This window comes from Mirounga angustirostris, unplaced genomic scaffold, assembly GCF_029215605.1.
Source record: "Mirounga angustirostris isolate CCGP_5_RB_7025 unplaced genomic scaffold, mMirAng1.0.hap1 SCAF_6, whole genome shotgun sequence".
Classification (NCBI taxonomy): domain Eukaryota; kingdom Metazoa; phylum Chordata; class Mammalia; order Carnivora; family Phocidae; genus Mirounga; species Mirounga angustirostris.
In genome coordinates, this window is record NW_026991714.1 from 28406718 (window position 1) to 28427564 (window position 20847).

At 54.9% G+C, this 20847-nt stretch overlaps 1 protein-coding gene across 6 annotated transcripts in view; it reads right to left on the reverse strand.

Annotated features, from left to right (window-relative positions):
• The window catches only part of NAV1 (neuron navigator 1), a 246046-nt gene that overhangs the window by 140024 nt on the left and 85175 nt on the right, over positions 1–20847 (reverse strand). For 5 of the 6 annotated variants that reach the window (XR_010412232.1, XM_064594014.1, XM_064594017.1 and 2 more), the window contains one exon: positions 9999–10793. The exons of the other annotated variant lie outside the window; for it this stretch is intronic. Coding sequence is in view for 4 of the 5 variants with exons in the window: in XM_064594014.1 (XP_064450084.1) it covers positions 9999–10793 (795 nt within the window). In the remaining variant the exon portion in view is untranslated. The remainder of the gene's footprint in view (positions 1–9998; positions 10794–20847) is intronic. 6 annotated transcript variants of the gene reach the window in all.

Sequence of the window (20847 nt, forward strand, 5' to 3'; positions counted from 1 at the left end):
GGACAAGCCGTGTGGCCTCCCTTGACTCTGCTCAGTTTCCGCATACTTCAGTCTTGTGCAAGAGTGGAGTGGCCAGTCTACAGAAGCGTGCCAGGAGGGGCATACTACAATGCCTGCTAAAAAACACAAAACACTCCCACACCAGGAAGCAAAGTAAGGGCTTCCTTGGGTCCTCAGGTGCTCCTCCCACCACCTGGTCATGTGGGCCCTTTCTCTGGGACTCCCACAGTTTGGCATCCACAGAGTTAACATCTGGCATGGCGGAGGGCCCCCAGGATTCCTCCAGCTCTGCAGCCAGCAAGAGTTGTGAAATATTTTGCATGTGACCCTTGATTAATATCTCATTGTGAGGATGAAATGGGTTTATATAAGCAAAGTGCTCAGCGCAGCTGACAAACAGTGAGTGCTCAATAGATGTTAGTCACGATTTTGCGAATCTCCAGTGACTCGTGTCTGTGAGTGTTAAATGATCCGCACGGATCCTCAGGATGAAGGTTTCTGACCTCCCTGCAGAGTCCAAAGCCTCGAATAAAGTCTTGGGCACCGAGTGTTTCCTTTTAGGGAGCCCAAACCCTGCAGCCAGGCCCTTGGTGGCCCCAAAGCTACGAGCTTAGCTGAGGTGCCAAGCAGGGAGGCCTCGCCCCGGCACTCCTGGGCTTTGGGGTGCCAGCAAGAGCAGGGGCAGCCTCTCCACCCTGCCTGCTGTGAGCAAACCCCACTGGGTGCGCAGGGTGTCAGGCAGCACAGGGACTGAGCCTTGCCCCTGTGCCCAAGAAGGCCGCCCCCCATCGTGGCTGCTGTGCTTCATGGCGGCCAAAGCCTCAGGAGCTGCACTGGCCTGTCTCCCTGGCCCAGCGGGCACTGCTGCCTTCTCTGCTCCATAACCCCTCCCCTGGTGCTGCAGCTGCAGGATGACAGGGAGGCCATGCGGTGAGCACGGCGGCCACCCCTGGACACCACGTCACCATCAAGGCCAGGGAGCATCCATGTAGGACAGGATCTACACACTCAGGCAACCCCTGAATTCTAGGACCACACCTCCTGGGGATGCCCAGATTCCAGGACAAAACCAAGTCCTCTGACAAAACACCCTAGCTCCTATAACAACAGAACCCCATGGAAATGTCCAGGGCATGGCAACTGGAACAGTCTGGTGGCATCTTGAGGAACAGAGGAAGGTGAAGATCTGAGTGTAGGCTAGGGTTCCTAATCCTTCACCAGGGCACACTCACTCCCTGGGGGCCCTTCTACCCCGGGGTGAGGGGCTGTTCCCTTCACTCCCTGGAGGACCATCTGCTCCAAGGGCTCCTAGCCAGCTAGTCCCAATCCAGTCCTCCCATTCCATCCAAGCAAAGCTGGATGATGGGAATGCATCTCCCCTTGTGCCAAGCGTTTCTGGTTCCTTTAAATAGCTCCCCAACTTCCAGCTCCTTCAGGAAGGCATCCTGGATGGAGCAAGTAAGCTAGGAGCTGAAATGTGGCCCCCACACTACTTAAGCCTACTCTTAGGTTGGGTTGTGCATTGGTTCTGCTGTGTATAGTCTGGTTCATGCCTTGCTGTGGGCGCTCCCCAGGGCTGGGGGGGTGGGGGGGTGCAGTACCAATCCCTGGGCGGGGCAGAGAGCTGTACCTCAGGCCTCACCAGAGCTGCTGCTAATCAAAGGGCCCACCTCTGGGCACCGAGACGTGTTCTCTCTGCAGGGGGAACAAGGGCAATCTTCACTCAAGCAAACAGATTCGGAGCTTGAGAGGCCCTGGGCTGGCTGATCTCATCAGTCAGCAATCTCTTCAAAGGACCAATAGGCACCGGATTCTTTGGGGGATCCTTTGGGGCAAACCTTGTATATCCAGAGATGTACAAGAGACTGGCAGCAAGAGCCTGGACCCTGCTGGAGCCATTGGATCCACTGCTCGCCTCTGTTCAAATGTTGCCCAGAGCCTACACTCAAGCCCCAGTGCCCTCCACTCGGGTCCGTCATGCCGCTCCCATCCTGCCTGCCCAATCTCACTCCCTCTCTCACTTCCTGTGCCGCCTCTCCTCCAGCAGACAGGATCCCACAATCAAGCCCCTCATTTACCTCCTCCTCGCCTTCTCTAGTCCCTCCCATCTCTGCTGCCGGGACCCCAACCTTTGCAACCACATCCCGTCTCCAGAGCTTCCCCTCCTCCCCGCTGCACCCACGCGCACACTCGCCCCACGCTCAGTCTCCTTAGCCTCTCCGAACTTTGTCACAGCACCCGCCACAACCGCCTGGCACAGGAATGAGCGCGATCCTTCTCACCTCCTCATCCAGCCTGCCAGAAGCTAGCAGGCAGGGCCCAGAGCCTCAATCTCAGGGGCACAGAGCTTTGCCCATAGGGAACGCTTGAGGGGTTAATTCTGAACTCAGTGGACTCAAACTCAGCTGCAGGGGGGTGTGGGGGAGTCTCGAGGCTCCTGGAAGCAGCATGTCATAGGAGTTAAGTTCAAATCCTGGCTTTGCTGCACTAGCTTTGGGCAGATTCCCTATAGTTCAGGGCCTCAGTTTCCTCATTTGTAAGTTCCAGCATGGCGGGATGATTGTGAGCACTGACTTATTACGCATCAGGAACAAGAACAACGCCTCTTATCCCCTCTGAGGATACGTGTTCGTTATTACCGTTAGATTATTGTATTCTCTGGGCCTACTTGTTGCCCCAGCAGTCAGGTCTCAGAGCTCCTGGGAGGCAGCTCCTCAGCCCGGGATGGTGGGAGTCCCAGGCCCCGTGGCAGCTTATGGAGCCTGCAGAGAAAAGCCAAGGCCTCCTGGGTGACTGCCAGCTTTCCCAAAAGGGAAGGGCCTGTTTAGCAAGTCACCAAGGGCAAAGGGAGCCTGTGTCCTCACAGTCTAGGAGTAACCAGCACTCAGAGTGCTTTTCTGGGAGAGAAGCCAGGGAGACCGAACCCCTGCAGCCTCTGCCTGGGAGTCTCTTTGAGGGAAATCGTTCCACCCTGGTCATATTTCAGACTCTTTCAAACCTGTCCAATTCCTGCATGCACACAACATGTGCACACAAACGTACCTTTAGTATGTGCATATTTGCCGGAGGCCGGTGAGTGCTCCCCGTGACCCATACTAACCCCTGCACATCCAGTGTTCACACCCTGAGTCCCAGCCTCACCTATGTTCTTAGGATTAATGGCTATCTGCCATACGCCCTATGAACCCAGTACCTCCACACACTCACACAAACCTTGCTCTTTCAACACTCACTACCCTCCTACCCAGCCCTAGGTCCCAGTTTACAGTCTGGCTCTCCATCGAAACACCTGGGACTTGGGACATGACTCCGCCTCCCAGACCAGATCACACCCAACGACAACACCCCAACTGGATACCTGCAAGACGACCCTGGATTCCCTGGGGACCAACACTGGGAGCATTGAGAGCACGCCCTTGGGTCTGCTGGGCTGTACTTGCTTTTGGTTCATCCCCAGGGCACAAGAGCACCCCAAATCCAGAGCGAGAGTTACAGCCCAGAAATTAGAGGGCTGTGGAGAATGTGCCCACTCCAGTGGCCCTGAAGTGTGTCACTGAGGTGTCTAAAATAGACTCGAGCACGGCCCAGGCCCAGGCCCAGCGCCTGTGGAGTTCTGGCCGCCTTGCTGAGGTTTGGCTGGAGCTGACTTGGAGAACTGTGTGTCAAACGCACGACGTACAACAGCACTGGCAGCAAGAGCCTGGAACCTGCTGGAGCCAAAGCTCTTGCGGGTGAACCTGCAGCCTGCGGCTGGGCTGGGCTCCGCGCTCTCCCACCCCCACCCCACCACAGCACCGCAACAGGCTCAAGGAGTCTGGGGGCTCCGGCGAGGTCCCCATTCTCCTCCACTCTGCTTCCTACCCCTTCAATTTGCCCCTTCTCCTGCCAGAAGCATGGGTGCTGATAAAAGATGAGAAGCCTTGACCCACCCCACTTATTCCAGGCACACATGCTGTGCCCACACTTAGCCCACCGCAGTGACCATGTTGGACACACCGTTGGCACAAGGCTAATCCTCCCTCAGCCTCCAGCTGGGAAACAGAAACAGCTCCTGGGGCGCTTTCGCAATCTGCACCTTGATCTCTGCTGGTCAGAGGGTAGCAGAGACCTGTGTGCACCGAAGGAGGCAGAAAGGAACCCTGGGGGCTCTGGTTTTGTCCCAGGAGGCCTGGTCCCCAGAAGCAACGTGAGGGAAGGTGTGGGAGATGGTGTCCACTTTGAGGGCTGACCCAGCATTCCAAGGGCTTCTATGGACAGAGCGTGCCCACGCAGGGCCAGTGAGCTGCGCCTGGCCCCCTGGCCCTTCCTGTGCACGAGAGAGAAGGCTGCAGGCTCCAGGGACTTCAAACCATCTGGGTAATCCAAACAGGGTGTGGGAGGAGGTCAGCCAGTGCAAATGAGAAACATGTGGCGTCTGTTTCCCCTCTGCTGGCTGGCTAGCACAGGGTTTCCAGGCAGCGAGAGAAGGCTGTGGGGAGGAGGCCAGGTTGGACCCCGAGAACACTCCGCCAGGTGCTGAGATGCAGACATTAGGAGCAGGCAGGGGGTGCGGTCCAGGTGGGGAGCAGGACTCCACTAGGCCCAGCAATCAGGGTGGATGGGTCGGCTCCTCTTCCTATCAAGTCTTATTCCAAAAGGAAAGACAAATGGAAGGAAAATTAAAGCAGGTAACAAAGGGAGAAAAGATGCAGTGGAATATGGCTAGGTGTCTGACCTCAAATACAAGAGGGTATCTGAAAGGCAGGCTAGCTTAACCTGTAAGGATCCAGATGGCAGGTTTGGACCCATGGGTGGAAATTCTCAGAAAAAAGAATCTTAGTTCAACAGACTCTCCAATAATGAGCGCTTTCCAGGAAAATAAGGTAGTGAGCCCTCTGTCACTAGGAGTGTGTAAACAGAACACCCACCTGCCTCTGATGCTATGGAGGGATTAATTTCAGCTTCAGGTGTGGGTGGCTCAACTAGACATTTCCATTCTGTGGTTCTGTGAGATCCCAGGGCAGGGTGGGGGAGAAGGGGCTTTTGCTCTCCCTGGCCGTACCAGGAGACACCGCACTGTGATGCAGATGTGAAGGAGAAGCAGGGTGCTCAGCTGCAGTGAGGAACCCTGGGGGCTCTGCTCAGCCTGCTCAAAGCAGGACGGGCTCTCCCTTGAACCCCAAGGAGCAAACTGCACCTTCAGCACTTGGGATCAGAGGCTGTGAGGAGTGGGTATGTGTGTGCGGAGGGACAGTTCTAGAGGAGAAAGATTGGAAGTTAGCAGGAGAAACTATCTGGCATTGGCAGCCTAGGTTTGGGGACAGGTCACGGTGGGGAGGGGCAGCTGTAGCCACAACAGCAGACGTGGGGCTACACGTCGGGGGAGGGGTGTAGAATAAGAGGGAAGTATCGGGAAACAGCCCAGGATTCCAGGTGACTTGGTCCTGTTACCCATTCAGTCCACATCTAGAAGGAGCCTATGGCCTGGGCTTGGAGCCAGCATTGATGATAAAGGGCATCTCCCTGGGTTGGTTTATGCTTCCGGGGTAGCAGAGAAGCTCCAGGCACTTCGGCTCCATCTGCTTCTCCCCAGAGCAGAGGAACTGCCCCCAAGACCTACTCATGCATCCATCCGTTACTCTCAGAAGCAGAGCTGTGGCTGCCAGGTGAAGAGAACAGCTTTGCTACAGCCATCTGAACAAGGCAATGCCCCAAGGCTAGGACCAGGACCTGGACGGGGCCCCGGGAGAGCACTAAGCCCGCTCAGGGAAGAAAAAGTTCTGGGCATGTGAGAAAAGAAATGTACCCCTCAGTGCTAACCTTGAGGAAGGCAGGAGACCTTGCAAATGGAAGGTTCTATGCTAGTTTCTCCACATGCATGCTCACCTTCAGACCCCCACACCTTGCCACAGCCCTTCCTTCAGCTTGTGAATCTATAAGCATCCTCCAGCGAACTGCTGTGCCCAGGGGAAGGCTAGAGGTGAGCTTTGTCCTCCTGTTCCTGCTAGGCCTCCGGGGAACCCCTGGGAAGAGTGGCTCTGGGCGTGGAGCCTCTGACTAGGTGAGCCTGCACATATTTTACCTGCTGCCTCTGGGCATCAGTTCTTTCGGAAGAAATCACGTAACTCCTCTACCCACCCAGACCCCCCAGTGCATTGAAGAAGAAGGAAGTAATTTCTTCTCTTCCTCTATTCAAAGCATCCCAGAACACATTCTCTAGAGTAAATCCCACTCTCACCACCCCCTTAAAACCAACATCAACCAATTGGCTTAGAAATGGATGACTTCCGGACTTCCCCTGTTCTGTTTGCCCTGAGCCTCTGAGGACCTAACTGTTGTCATGACAACACCTCCCATCGGTCCAGACACCTTCTTGAAGAAGTGGGACCAGGAATCCCAGCCACCTGGGTTCCTTTACACCCTGACCTTGGGCTGCCTTAGCTGCTCCACTCTGTCCCTTCGCCTAGAGGGTTGAAGAAAGGAAAAGTGAATGTGTGGGGAGTCAACAGACTGATTTTCCTTTGAGATCCTTAGGCCCAGGGCTGATGAAGCAGGAAGAGTGTGGTTTGGGATGGTGTTATGTAGTTAAATGGCCTGGGACATTTCCAAGTTCTGACCACCTTCATCTGCAGCCCCCTCCCCAACACTATAGGTAGGGAAGAGCCATGAGAGGGTCTCTTCCATTCACAAATGGGGAAACTGGGTTCCAGAGGAGGTCACAGAGCTTAGAACTTCCAGACAGGGAACTCAGGACCACAACCTCCCACCCTGCCCCAGGCCCAGGTCTGGTGACATTTCCTCTCAGAGCCAAACTGCCTGATGTGGACCATTGGCCAGGGTCCAAAGACATCTGATTCCTGGGATTGGCCCATTTCCCCCTGGGCACTCACCCTTCAGCCTTCCAAGTTTCCAGGGTTCCCCAGTGGGAACCTAGTTATTTGGCAGCTTCCAAAACAAGGGAAGGGGCACAGAGCCTGCCTAGATCATCTGGGTCCCAGCTGATTTCTGAGAAGGGAGTGATCGAATTTCAGTTCTCTTTTATTCCAGAAAGGCTCTTATTTGGGGCTGCCTCACCCCCTTCCCCCCCAGAAACTGGATCTTGGCAGCTTCTTGGGTCTGGGATCATACCAAGGAGTGTGTAACCTTTGACCCTCAGCCTCCCAAGTAGGGAACAAATACTGTTTTTAGCCACCATCCTGAGGCATCGAGGCAGCCATTCTTCTCCTCAGAGGCCACCCTGCTCTCCAGTGAAGGCCAGTCCTGACAACCTGGAACACCTTCATGGGTTTGGAGACACTGAGCCAGCTCTACTGTCCCCTGGTCCCTCAAAGGGTCAGTCTACCCTCTACCCCAACTCTCATCACCTTCACACAAAAGAGAGATTTTGCCTGAAAGCACCAGATCCCACCCTCTCCCCTCCCCACCGCCCTGTGATGCCAAGCACTGTCCCCCCAGAACCTACCCACAAGCTCCACCCCCACCTTGGTCCTCACAGGCCCAAACAGTCCAGCATGTTTGCCAGACTTTCCACGCTCTCTCCCCAGCAGAGATCTTAGCCCCTCAGCCTTTCTGCAGGGTCAGCAGGGCAGGTCAGTGGCCCCATGTCCAGGGACACCTGCCTTGGTCAGACCCCTCCTGACCTGCTGACTCCCCTTTCTCCATTGGGCCTCCCAGATGGAGCCAGTGACTTAGGAACACAAGCAGAACCTGCCTCCCATCACTAACTCAGAGATGGCTCTAATAAAGCCCTTGGTGCTTTTGACCCTGCATTTTCCCTACTGGGAAGTGGGGTAGGGGGGTGTTTTCTCCTTATCTCCAAGGTTCCTGAGAGGCTGCGGCACCAGTGTGCTTTGAGAATGACAACTGCTGAACAGGAGTAAGGGACCCCAGCTCAGCTTCCCCGCCTGCCCTCCACCCCACCCCAGGCAGCTCTAAGACTATCTGTCAGGGTTTCTGAGGTGACTGTCTCTTGATGAACAACTAAGGAGGCAGCCAGGTCCTGGGGCAGTGCTGGGTCTTGCCCATCTGGGGACAGCCCAGATCAGCTAAGACATCCCAAACCAGTGAAGCCCTGACCTTGAAAAGGGAGCTGTGCCCTCTACTTTTCTGAGTCCCTGACACTCCCTTCCCCTCCCAGGACACAGACACTCGATTCTCCTCTCCTCTAGCACCATCCACACCCCATCCACATCCGCTTCTTAGTGCCTGGGGAATGTTCCTCCCCCAGCCGGGTCTGCCCTGCCCGGTGCCTCCTCTGGCCTCAGACACAATTCAGTTCTCACCTCCCTTAAGCTTAAAGATCGCTCCTTTCCAGTCCTCTATCACAGGGGCCCCTTCCATTTTCTCCATGGCCCTCCTGCTGTCTGGAATTATTTTTTTCTTCCTTGTCTGTCTCATCCCACTAGACCGTAAGCTCCTTGAGGGCCTCACTTGGCACAGGGGTGGTACTCTCCCTCTGCAGCAGAAGGCTGCCCTGTCAGCTTCTGCACCCCTGAACTCCCAATCCTGGCTTGTCCCTGCCGAGGCTGGGGCCTTCAGGAGGGGCTCTCCTAGGAAAAAAGCTGCTCTTCCCTTCTTTGCCCTTGTGCAGTCTCCTAACTGCCCCTGCAAAGCCCAAATGTGGCCTGTTAGGAGAGGCTCCCAATCCAAAGCTGCAAGAGGCTCTTGCTCCTGGTCAGCGGTTCCTCCTGCTGGCCACACCGGGGTCTGGGGGCCCGGGATGACAGCAGCAGGTCCAACCAGTCTTCTCCTGCTCTGCGCTCTCCAAGGCTGCCAGTCGAACACCCCCACCCTCCATCCACCCCACCCGCCCCATCTCCTCCAGCCGGTCCTCGGACCATAGCCCGCGTCGGCCCCGCCCCTTCACACGCTCACGGACACGCCCCTTCCCAGCCCCCAGCGGGGCGGGCAGCCTGCCTGGTACCGGGGAAGCTCGGGTCCCTCGGCGCCGGAGGACCCACATCCCAGCCACCGCAACAAGTCCGCGGAGCCTAGGAGGCCCGCTCGGGCTCCAGGCCTTGCCGCCGTCCTCCCGTGGCCCCGGCACGACCCGTGCCGGCTCCCGAGGCGGCAGCCCTGCGTCCTGCACTTCCCGGATCTATCCCTCTCAGGGCGAGGGCTCTCCGGGGGAAAGCGAGCGCAGTTCCGGGGCCCGCTCCGGGTTTTTTGCATAGACTCTTCAGGCTTGGAGAACAATGGAGCAGCTCTCGGCGCTTCCTCCGCCCGAGCAAGCTTTGTTCCTCCCTTCCCGCCCGCTCGGCTTCCATTAGCCAAAGGGCAAAGGCTTCCCAGTCAACCAGGAGTCTCCGCGCGAGAGCCCAGACCTCTCCACACTCTGTAAAAAACCTGGGGGGTAGGGGTTTGGGCCAGAGCCTGAGCCGAGGTACAGGACGAACATCCAGATGCGCACAGCTGGCTACCCGCCCGCCCCTTGGCCCCAGACGTGTTTCCTTGCCAGAACCCCCACACCCGGGAAATCCGACTCGCGCTCCCACCAGGGATCCACAGAGGAAGTGGAGCTTCGGCTCTGCTCTGGGGCCAAAGAGCCCTCACATCTGCTTTCCCCACATCTGTCCTCTAGATCCGGGCTCTCACTGCACTCTCCCCTAGCAATGCTGGATGCTCTCTCGCCAAGCACAGAGCACAACACAACTGAGGTCTCCATCAGCCCCAGATTTTGCCATATTAGGATTCTGGGCTTTAAAATTCGAGGAAGCTAATGGGCTCTATTTCTGAGAATCTGTGACCCCCACACCATTGTCCAGCCTCACCTCAGGCAGGCCAGAGCAGAGCCTGGGCTCCTGCCTGGTGACATCTTTAAGAAGACGCACTTTAGCCATGCGCATCTGGAGGTAGGCCAGCCCTGCACATCTGGGCCCAATGCCCCCTCACAACCTGACCGAAATCTGGAGAGCCCTACCGGGAGGAGGAGAAAAGGAAGGGAGCTGCGCTCTCTCTACACCTTCCCTTGCAGCTGGCTAGGAGAAAGCCAGGGGTGGGGCGGGGGAGGCAGGACTTACCCAGCATCTGGCTGAAGAGCAGCTGCTCCAGGTCCCCCAGAACGGTCACCACGAGCTCGGGGTCCACCTTGAGGAAGGCGCGCTCCTCCTGGCCCTTGGCGGAGGGCACGGGCCCGGAGCCCTTTTGCGCCTTGGCCTTGCTAGAGAGCAGCTCGTCGTCCGACTTGCCATCGTCGCTCACGGCTGCCTCAGGAGCCTTGCTGAGCGGCTTGACCTCGGCGTACGGGCCGCGCGGGATCCGGCTCGGCTTTCCCAGGCTGGGCGCGAGGGGAGCCAGGGGGGTCTTGGCGCCGCCCGCCGGGCTGCCTTTTGCCTGGAAGAGCGAGTGCTCCGACTTGGACAGCGTCTTGGACATAAGCGGAGCCTCGCGGCCTTTGGACCCCGCCTTGCCCAAGCCCTTGGGCGCCTTGGCCATATCGTCGCTCCACTCGGGCTCATAGAGCTGCAGCTTTTTCTCCGAGTCGGTGAGGAACGAGAGGTTGGTGAGCGACTTCTGCTTGCGCAGGTTGGAGGCGGGAGGCCCTCCGGGGACTCGGCCGTCCACGCTGCCAGACTTGAAGACCTTCAGCTCGGCCGCGCTGGCCTTGGCCATGCCGCCACCGCCGCCGGGGGCCTTGGCGCGCTTGGGCAGCATGCCTCTGCCGTCCGCCGCTGCCGCCTTCCTACCGGTGCCCCGAGGCTCGTCCGCGCCCTCGTCCCCGCCGCCGCCGGCACTCAGCTCCACCTCGGGCTGCACGCTCTTGACGCTGCTGCCCAGCATTCTGCCCGCGAGGAGCGCATGGACGATCCGCGCGTCTGCAGGCACGGCGGGGGCGGGGGGGGGGGGGGGAGGGAGCGCAGGGAAGAGGAGGCGGGGGAGGGGAGGGGGAGAGAAAGGACGGAAGAAACCGAGGAAGATGGGGAGAGGAAGGGGGAGGGAGCGAGGGAGGAGGGAGACAGGCGAGCGAGGGCGCAGGGAAAAGAAACGCAAGGAAAGAAGAGAGGAAAAGGAAAGAGCGAGGAAACCGTGGGGCGATGGGGCGGGGTCGGAGGAAAAGGGGCGGGGGCGGGGAAAATACAAATTAAAATTTACAAATCAAAGGAAGAATGGAAGCCCAGCGGCTCGGCGGGCGCGCAGAGGTGCGCCGATGCCCGGGTGCCGGCCCTCCGTCTGCCCGCCTGTCAGTCCCGCGGGCCGAGCACTGCTCCGCAGCTCCCTCGCGGCACTCCGCCCGCCAGCTTGAGTAGAGGCTGCGAGCTGCAGCTCCGAGCGCAGGAAGGAGGGGAGGGGAAGGCGGAGGAGCAAACAGGAGGAGGGGAGGAGTGTGCGCGAGGGAGGGAGGTGGGGGAGAGCGAGTGTGTGTCTATTTCTGGCTCGGGAGGGGGTGGTATTTGCGGCAGAGATGCAGGGGCGGATGAGTAGGGGGTTGAGGGGGGAGATAAAGGATTCCACCAGTTTTCCTCCTCGCTTTCCACGCGGAGGCGGGACCCGTTCTCGGAGGGCACCGTGGTCCTCTGCCACGCCCAGAGTGTGGGGGGCAGTGAAAAGGATCTGTCGAGGAGATGTGAGGCGCAGGTAAACGGGACTGAGACAGGGCAGCTCATGATGCAGGAGGGAAATTGCGCTCGTGGGACCGGGAGAGATGCTGGGAGCGGGGTTGGGGAAGCCGTACAATCCAGGTTGCTTGTTTCCCCACCCCCACTCCAAACTGTGGCGGTTTCCCTCCAGGAAACTCCCAGTACCATCTTACTTCAGTCTCGGAGGCTCTCGGCTGCCCTCCAGAGGTAGGGGATACTCCCTGGGGTAGGGCAAAGGGGTTGGGACAGGGGTGGCTCGGAGAGACAGGCCTAGGGCTGACGGGGGAGGGGGCTCAGGGCATGGAGAAAAGGACCAACCGTTGGGATTAGGAGATTGGATTGCCATTCTAATTGACCTTGTCAAAGTCACTGCACCCCTTTGGCTCGCTCTCTTCTCTTACAGTGGTTATAATACCAGCTTAATGGGTAAAAGCGCTTTGTCAAACCTAGGAAATCAGTTGGAGGCTTAGCATGGGTCCCCTGCAGGCCTGATCTAAAGTGGGACTGCAGAGCAATTTAAAAAGACAACATTTTCCTTTCTCCCTCCTCCCACTTGGACTCAGGGAAGAAAGATAGGGTGGAAGGGGTAGAGGCCAAGAGGGATGGAGCAAGCAGCAGTCCGCCTAGGGCACTCCCTCAGTAGAGGGCGACACTGCCCATTCTCCCATGGCCTCCCAGGTCAGTGCCAAGTTGCCTGAGCAAATGGTTCTCAGGCAAGAAAATGAGGAACAGGAGAAAGCAGAGGATATGACTCTGGAAGCAAAGCTTGCTCCAGAAGAGGTGGGGCCCAGATAGAGCCACACACTGGGGATAAAGCCCTAAGAATTCTTTTTTTTTTTTTAGTTTATCTATTTTTTTTAGTGATCTCTACATCCAACATGGGGCTCGAACTGATGACCCCGAGATCAAGATTTGCATGCTCTTCCGACTGAGCCAGCTAGGCACCTCAAGAACTCTTTGCCAGAATGGGCTGTCAGATTATCTGCCCACCCCATCCCCAACCTTCCTCTCTCTAGCTTCCTGCCTGTCCCCTTAGAATCTGAACAACCCTGTGCCTGGGTCTCATGGTTCACCCACTTTCCTAGTGCTAATCGTCACAGCCTGCCTGGTGTGAGAGGTATTTGTGTACATGTCTGTCTCCTCCACCAGCACTGGAGCTTTCTGGGTTCAGAACTATGTCTCTCAGCACCTTGCAGGAAGCAGATGCCACAACTGTTTAAGCAAAATGGATTTGAAGGCCTGAGCGCTGTGTACTGGATCTGTCCCCTCTATGACTCTTGGGTCCTGGTAGTGTCTGTCCCCAGGCCTCTGCCTTCCATAATCCCAGGGCTGGATTGAGATACAACAAAATCTACAAGAACAGGGATCATCACCGAGAGGATGTGCTTACCACAATACCAAGAACACACAGTTCTCAAGCAGAGGGGTGTTGGTAAGAAGCATGGGCCCTTGGCTGGGCTTTGGTCAATACATAGAAAGATGGAGAATTCTGCCCTCAAGGAATTCAATGTCTGACAGGGGGAGTACAAGATAGACAACACAGATCTGGGAAAATAATCATCCTGACCCTGTGAAAAAACAATGTCACATACACCAACACACTCACCACAGATAGGCAGACACAGGTATGTGTATACTAATTTCAGGAGTGACCGGAGGGAGACCGAGCCCTGAAGAGCAGGGACCCTGGCTGTCTCATTCAGTGCTGTAACCCCAGAGTCCATCACTTCCTTCCTAGGGGCTGGGTACATGTGAGCGTAGGAATAAGAGACTGCCACCAGGCAGAAGAGGTGGAGGAGGTCTTAAAAGCTTCCTGAAATACTAAGCAGTATAAACAGAGAAGGGTTCAGACCAGGAGAGCAGAAAGCAAGAGGTTGTTCGGGCTCACGCCCTGCTGCCTCAGAGAAGCAGAGGAAAGGGGCCGGGTGCAAAAACTTAGCAGAAGGTCCAGAGGGCACATGCAGACTGGCCTCAGAGTCTATGTCTAGCACTTAGGAAACTCAGGGGTGGAACCAAGTCTTGTGATCTCAGATAGGGAATGACAAGCAATAGAGATCTGGTTAAAGGGACTTAGGTGGTATCATGCCAGAACTTGCCCCGGCCACAGAGAGCACCCAAAGGTGTGGCCAGTCCTGGGATTTTTCTCTCTGGGCACACATGACGTCCTCATGCTTATGCCCAAACATAAGATCCCAGCTCAAGGAAGGGACCGAGCCCCATCACTGGTGCCAAGTCTCCGGGTAACCATGCCCTTCCTCCCCCGTCCCACAGGCCACCTTTAATGAAACTGCAAACAATCACTTCTCGAGTCCTCATCCTTACTTAGAGGTCATTCCCTAATTTGCGCCAGACACACCTAATTCAATCACACAGGAACCTCACCTTTCCTAAAAATAGCGATTTGAGAATCTGGGGATCCTTGTTCTCTGATTTACCAGGTTACAGTAGCTCTTGCTTATTATTTCTATGTTCTTTCCCTGTATGTAAAATCATCTCTTTAGCAGACAAGGAGAAATTAACTGGTTGCCATCTGGCTGAAAACCATCATTTCCACTGTGGTCCATCCCGCCTAGTGCGCACTTCTGTAGGCAGACCTGACGCTGTCACCCCTTGGTTTATTTGGCTTCCCGTCTCCAGTAGGTTTGTAGGTTTGCTCCTGTCAAATTAATCTTCAGAATTACTATGAGGCACTATTCCACTTTTTGCTCTGTCCACCTGTACTTCCTTGTCCCCGCATGCCCATTGCCCCCAGAAGCTGACCCTCCTTTCTTCCAGCCCTCGCTGGTCCCTGCGTGCAAGCCCGATCTCTTCCTCGTCTTTACTCCTTTTTTGTTCCTCTGTGCCTCCTCTCTGGGGATAGCTCATGCCCCAAATCCCAAGTCCTTTCCTTTCCTTTCCTTCAATAAACAGCTCCTGAGGGGCGCCTGGGTGGCTCAGTCGTTAAGAGTCTGCCTTCGGCTCAGGTCATGATCCCAGGGTCCTGGAATCGGGCCCCGCATCAGGCTCCCTGCTCGGCAGGAAGCCTGCTTCTCCCTCTCCCGCTCCCCCTGCTTGTGTTCCCTCTCTCGCGGTGTCTCTCTCTGTCAAATAAATACATAAAATCTTTTAAAAAAAATAAAAATTAAAAATTAAAAAAAATAAACAGCTCCTGAAATTCTGCCTCCTTTGAGGAGGATTGTCTCCTCTGGATCTGTCTGTGTCCAGAAGATAGGCACTAGCCCCCCACCACTGGCCCCCCACAATCCCCCCTTTAACCGCCCCCAATCCCTCCTGCACGAGAGGCCACCTGTCAGTTTATGAGATGGAAAACACCTTCCATGCTCATCTCATGAGTTAATTCAGTGCTAATCCCCTTGAGTGCTAGTCCTCTCTCCGTTCACGTCCACCCGGTACTGCTCATCTTCTCGATGCCACTCTCTAAAGGGCTGTGCCATGGCCATGTGGTGGCCTCTTTATTTATTTATTTTTTAAAGATTTTATTTATTTGTTTGACAGAGAGAGAGATAGCGAGAGCAGGAACACAAGCAGGGGGAGTGGGAGAGGGAGAAGCAGACTTCCCGGCGAGCAGGAAGCCCGATGTGGGGCTCGATCCCAGGACCCTGGGATCATGACCTGAGCCGAAGGCAGACGCTTAACGACTGAGCCACCCAGGCGCCCCGTGGTGGCCTCTTTAAATAGTCCTCTTGGCATCCTGGAACTTTCAGACACTCCCTAATGCGACCTCTCCTTCTATCTGGTTCTTTTTTGATTCCTTTCACATCCCTTGAGTTTCCCACCATCCTCTACTGCAGTGGGAGCCTCTGCTGCCGTGGCAACAGCCATTCCAGCATCAGTCGATAAAGCCAATATGTGCAGAATGTTTCCTTGAGTGATTCCTAAAAAGAGAGGGACCTGCCCTGTCACACCATAGCCAAACCGCCCTGAGCCCCTCCCACTCTGCCGTTTCCTCTTTCCCCAAGCCACAGAAAAGATAGGCTGGGGATGGTCTGATGAGAGAAATCCTATGTGATGAGGGAGAGGCCCGGCTGGGCAGAGAGTGGGTCCTGGTGATGTCAGTGCCCTGTGGAGAGCAACTGGATTCTGCCCAGTCTCCAAAGAGGAGGTGGGGAAAGAGGCTGGTTTGGAATCATGAAAATCCTCAATTCCCAGCTCCCCAGAACCACTCATCACCCCACTCCTCTATCTCCAAAGGCAATGGCACTTTCTGTGATGGGGTGGGATGAGTGATTTGACCACATGTGTTGACCGAGAACTTAAAGCAATCTGAGGAATGAAGACACAGGCATACAGCCAAGGAAAGGCATGCTGTGTGATTTTACATTCTCACACCATGTGCTGGGAAACAGATGCAACCCAGGTTGTCCGTGGGGGGTCTGCGGGCTCCCCCATTAGACTGGGGAGAGAGGAGGACAGGAAAAGGTAGAAAGGAGAGGTGGGCTGCCCCCACCCTGTTGACCTTGAAAGGTAACCTTGGGAGAAGAGGGGATCTGAGGGAGGGGGGAGTGGGCAGGTGAGTCCAAACTTGGCTCCGACAAGGGCCAAGTCAGAGCAGGGAAGAGGGAAGAGTTTTCTTGATATCTGAGCTCACAGTCATGATCAGGAGAGCAAGAGCTAGGCACCTAGTCCCATGGCTCTGCAAGCCTAGCCCACCCACCCTGGGCCAGGCCAACTGAGTGACAGACACCCTCTTTGAGTCTGCCCTCCTCAGATCCCTATGATGAGGTTTTTTTCATCACCTCCCTAGCAGATTCCAATACTTATGCCTTTGTGGAAAGCCCTCCAGCATTGCTCCCCACCTCCTTCTGTCCTTTTCTCTACCCTGTCATTCCCCTATGTCATTCCACCCATTGGCAGGGACTTCTTGAGCACTCAAAATGTGCGCAAGGCCAGGCTGGAGGCTGCTGAAATGGCCGGTGCTCAGCACAGTCTCGTCTACATCCTGATGACCAGCTCCCCATTGCTCACCTCCTGCTCAGTGCCTGCTACGTGCCCGCTATGAGGAGTGCTGGAGGATTGACACAAACTCCTGTCCTTGTGGAACTCCCTGTCTAACGGGAGACACAGACGATAAATGAGAAAGAAATGTTAACTACTACAAAGTTCTCAGGAGTAAAACAAAGCAGGAAGGGGAATATGAAATCTCCAGCGGTAGGGGTTGAATTTTCAGTATGGTGGCCAAATAAGGCTTTAGTTAAGAAGATGACATCTGAGTAAAAATCTGAAGGAAGAGAGGGAGCAATTTATATGGATAACTGGGGGAAGATATCCAGGCAGAGGGAATAGCCCTGAGGGAGAGTGTGCCCGGCCCAGCAGCAGAACCGCATGGAGATCCGCGTGGCTGGAAAGGAAGGGGAGGATGGTGGTAGGCAATGAAGTCTGAGATATAACTGGAGGCCAGGGCGTGGAAGGCCTTCTAGGTCATGACAAGGACGTGGCCTTTTACTCTGAGTAGGATGGGAGTCACTGGCAGGTTTGGATCAGAGGAGTGACAGGACCCAGCTTCCCCCTTGAAAGGGTCACTTTGGCTGCAGCGCTAAGCTCGTGGGCAGAAGAGTCCCAACAGCGGAGGTGAGAGAGGATGGTGGCTTGGAAGTGGGTAGTTACTTTGGCAGTGGCACAAAGTGGTCAGACTCTATATTCTGAAGCCATTAGAATCTGCTGATAGACCAGGTGTGGGTGTGTGGGATTTACAGAAACGGAGCGTATCCCAAGGATTTGGGCCTGGACAACTCTAACACTGGACTGGCCTTCAACCAAGATAGGGAAGACTTGCGGAGGAGCTGGTTTTAGAGAATATTTTGGAGTCTTCTGTTCTCCTCGGCCCTTCCCTAGGACGCCTTCCCTGACTCTCTCCACACAGTTCGTTGTAGCCACTTCAATAATCTCTGAACATCCAGAGCCAAAATTTTTCATTCACTCCTTTGTGTTTCCCAAGGATCCATCTTTGGTTGGTCGACTGATTATGAATTTTTTCTCAAAACCCATCATGGCTCTTTGCACATAGTGGGCTCTCAGAAATAGTTGGTGAATGACGAGCAAGTAAATGAATGAATGCGTGACTCAGAACAGATGTGTGGGGGATTGTAAACAGCAGTGACCTCTCAATACCCCGTGGTGAGAGACACTGCAGCTGGTATGCTGGAATGGGAACCAGGCTCTGGGATGAGGTCCCAGCAACATCTTTGCTTCCTTCTCTGCAGCCCTGGGCCACAGGGAGGCCAGCAGACCCTCTCTTTGCCCCTTCAAGGGAAGCTCCAGTTTTTCGGGGGAGTGACCTGGGGACATATCACAACTGCGACCCTCTCCTCTCCAACATCTCCATCTCTGCTCTACTCAGAGGTGTGGAGAGCTTTGTGACATCTCTGGGAGACAGAGGCAAGAGTGAGCAAGGTGTCCTCAGAGCCCAGGCTCCCTGGCATATGAGACAGTCTCAACTGGAATTTGAGCCCCACCCTTCGCTGCCATCTGCAGAAGAAAAGGGGCCAGTGGACACAGTGGTCCAGCATGGATGCACCAGCTTCCTCATACCTCCAAGGGCCTCATCCAGGAAGCCTTCCCAGATTGATCCACTTCCTTCCTCCCAGCCCAGCTGCTACTTTGCTTTGCCAGGGCATTGGTAGAAATATGGATTCTGCAAGGCCCTCACTCAGCATCTCTGGTCCCAGGAGGCGCCCAAGCCCAGGGGTTGGGAATTTTTCTTCTGGGCCACAAGGTCAGCAGTGCAGGTTCAGAAGAGATTTGCTGTTTGCCCGCCTGTTGGGGGAAAATCAGGCTCAGCAAACCAAAGGCTGGGAGTAGAGCCAGGGATCATAGGCCTTTGTCTACCCTCTGGCCTAACTGTCTCAGGGAGAGCTTCTAGGAGGGTAGCAATGCTGAGAAATTCTAAACTACAACCCACATTCCTCAGGGCTCACAGCAGCCTGGATGCACCTCCCCTGAGCCTCTAGGCCAACAGGACAGGGATGAGCCTACCATCTGGTGAAATGGGAAGGGCAGAGAATAGACCCTGGGAAGGCAATAAGTCACCTCTTATCATACAAGGAAACAGGACCCGAGCCCGAAGTCCAGCATGTCCAGCTGCAGGTGCAGGACTGGGCTCTCCAAGTCTGATACCTGCTGGTATAGAGCCAGAGCTGACCCTGCGAGGCACTCAAGGCCTTCACGGCTCTGGCTCCACCACCTGGTAACCTTGCCCTCTCATGCTTCCTGCCTATCCTCTGGTCCAGGCCTAATCCCACCCCTGCTCCCTGTAACCCAGATGCCCACTGCACCTGAGGTTTGCATGGGGGTCTAGGAGTGCAGTCACATTAAAACTGGCCCACAGGGGTACCTGGGTGGCTCAATCAGTTAAGCATCTGCCTTCGGCTCAGGTCATGATCTCAGAGTCCTGGGATCAAGCCCCACATCCTTGTCCTCCATCATGCTCCCTGCTCAGCAGGGAATCTGCTTCTCCCTGCCACTCTCCCTCTGTGCTTCCCACCCCCCACTCTCTTTCAAATAAATAAATAAATAAATAAATAAAAACTTAAAAAAAATAAAACTGGCCCATAGAATCCTGGGGACAAGGACAGAGGATTACTCCCTTGGTGATCTACAGCACCACCAGCCCCTTGGTAGCTCAGCCTCATGCCCTTTGTCCTGGGGTCCTGGTCACTTCTAGTGGACTTGGCAGTACTAACAAGTGCAGGACCCCTTCAGGACTTCCCTCTTCTCAAGTCTTGGAGGTCCCGGTTCTCTTGACTTGCTACGTGGCCTTAAGAGAATGCCTCCATTTTCCTGTAATGAAACGTGTTCTCGTTGGTTACGTAAGAAATTAGTACGGGGTGGAGAACCTCTCGAATCCCTCTGCTCATGGCCTTACAGCAGGGAAAGGCCGAAGGAAAACACCTAATCTAGACGACTCTGAAATTGCACTCATTTAAAATTAGATCCCTGTGCTCCTTGCACTAATAAAGAGACCAGGATAAGAAGTCTTAGATGTTTCCCACATGTGTTTGGCTTGTGTGTTGCCATGGCAACTGTTCCATACACATCCATTGGGGTGTTCATTGCACATTGGGCTCCAGATGAGCTCTGCAACACCCAGGTCCACTGCCCCTAGACTAGGACCAGCCCAGATCAGTTGTCATGGCAACCACAGGCCTGTGACGGGGGACGAAGAGGGACAAGGGTAGCCTCTGTGCGTGCAGCTGTGCCTGTGTGTTGGCTGGAAACACAAACTGCCTGTGTGCATGTATCCTGTTATAAGGGCAAACCTAGAATCCAATCTGACCTGTCCATGCAGAGTTGATTGTTTTGTTTTGTTTTTTTTAAAGATTTTATTTATTTATTTGAGAGAGAGAGAATGAGAGACAGAGAGCAGGAGAGGGAGGAGGGTCAGAGGGAGAAGCAGACTCCCCGCCGAGCAGGGAGCCCGATGCGGGACTCGATCCCGGGACTCCAGGATCATGACCTGAGCTGAAGGCAGTCGCTTAACCAACTGAGCCACCCAGGCGCCCGCAGAGTTGATTGTTTTAAGGTCACTGAATCACAACACTAAGTGGAACCTCAAAGATCATACTCAACATTCTGCTTTAGAGCAGAACTGACCCATTTGTAATAAATCCCATTACCTCACTGTGGGCCAAGGAAACCCAAAAACCTGATGAGAAAAAACAAAAGGTCCAAACCTGAGGTTGTCTGGCCAACGCTGTGATACTATTACTGAAGGGGAGAACTTCCTAATGTGTGTTCACAAACTGGTTTGTGAAGGTCCGTGAAACCAACCGTCAAATATAAGTTTTGTGTTGTGAAGAGTCCATTTGTCTAGGGAGACAACCAGGTTCTGAAAGAGGTCCTTGATGCTAAAAAGTTAAAAACAACTGCAAGAATAGGGAGAAACCTTTACCCACCTGACCCAGAACCAGCTGGGGACCTTCTCACTACTCTGGAGAGAAAGACACTCACGTATCATGGCTATACCCATTCTCTCAGCGGGCACCTCTGTGCTTTATGAGAGTTTTTGTTAGGTTTTTATTTACTTTTTATTTTATTTTATTTTTTTTAAAGATTTTATTTATTTATTTGACAGAGAAAGACACAGCGAGAGAGGGAACACAAACGGGGAGTGGGAGAGAGAAGCAGACTCCCTGCCGAGCAGGGAGCCCGATGCAGGACTCGATCCCGGGACTCCAGGATCATGACCTGAGCCGAAGGCAGTCGCTTAACCAACTGAGCCACCCAGGCGCCCTTTACTTTTTATTTTTAAAAGATTTTATTTATTTATTTGACAGAGAGAGACACAGCAAGAGAG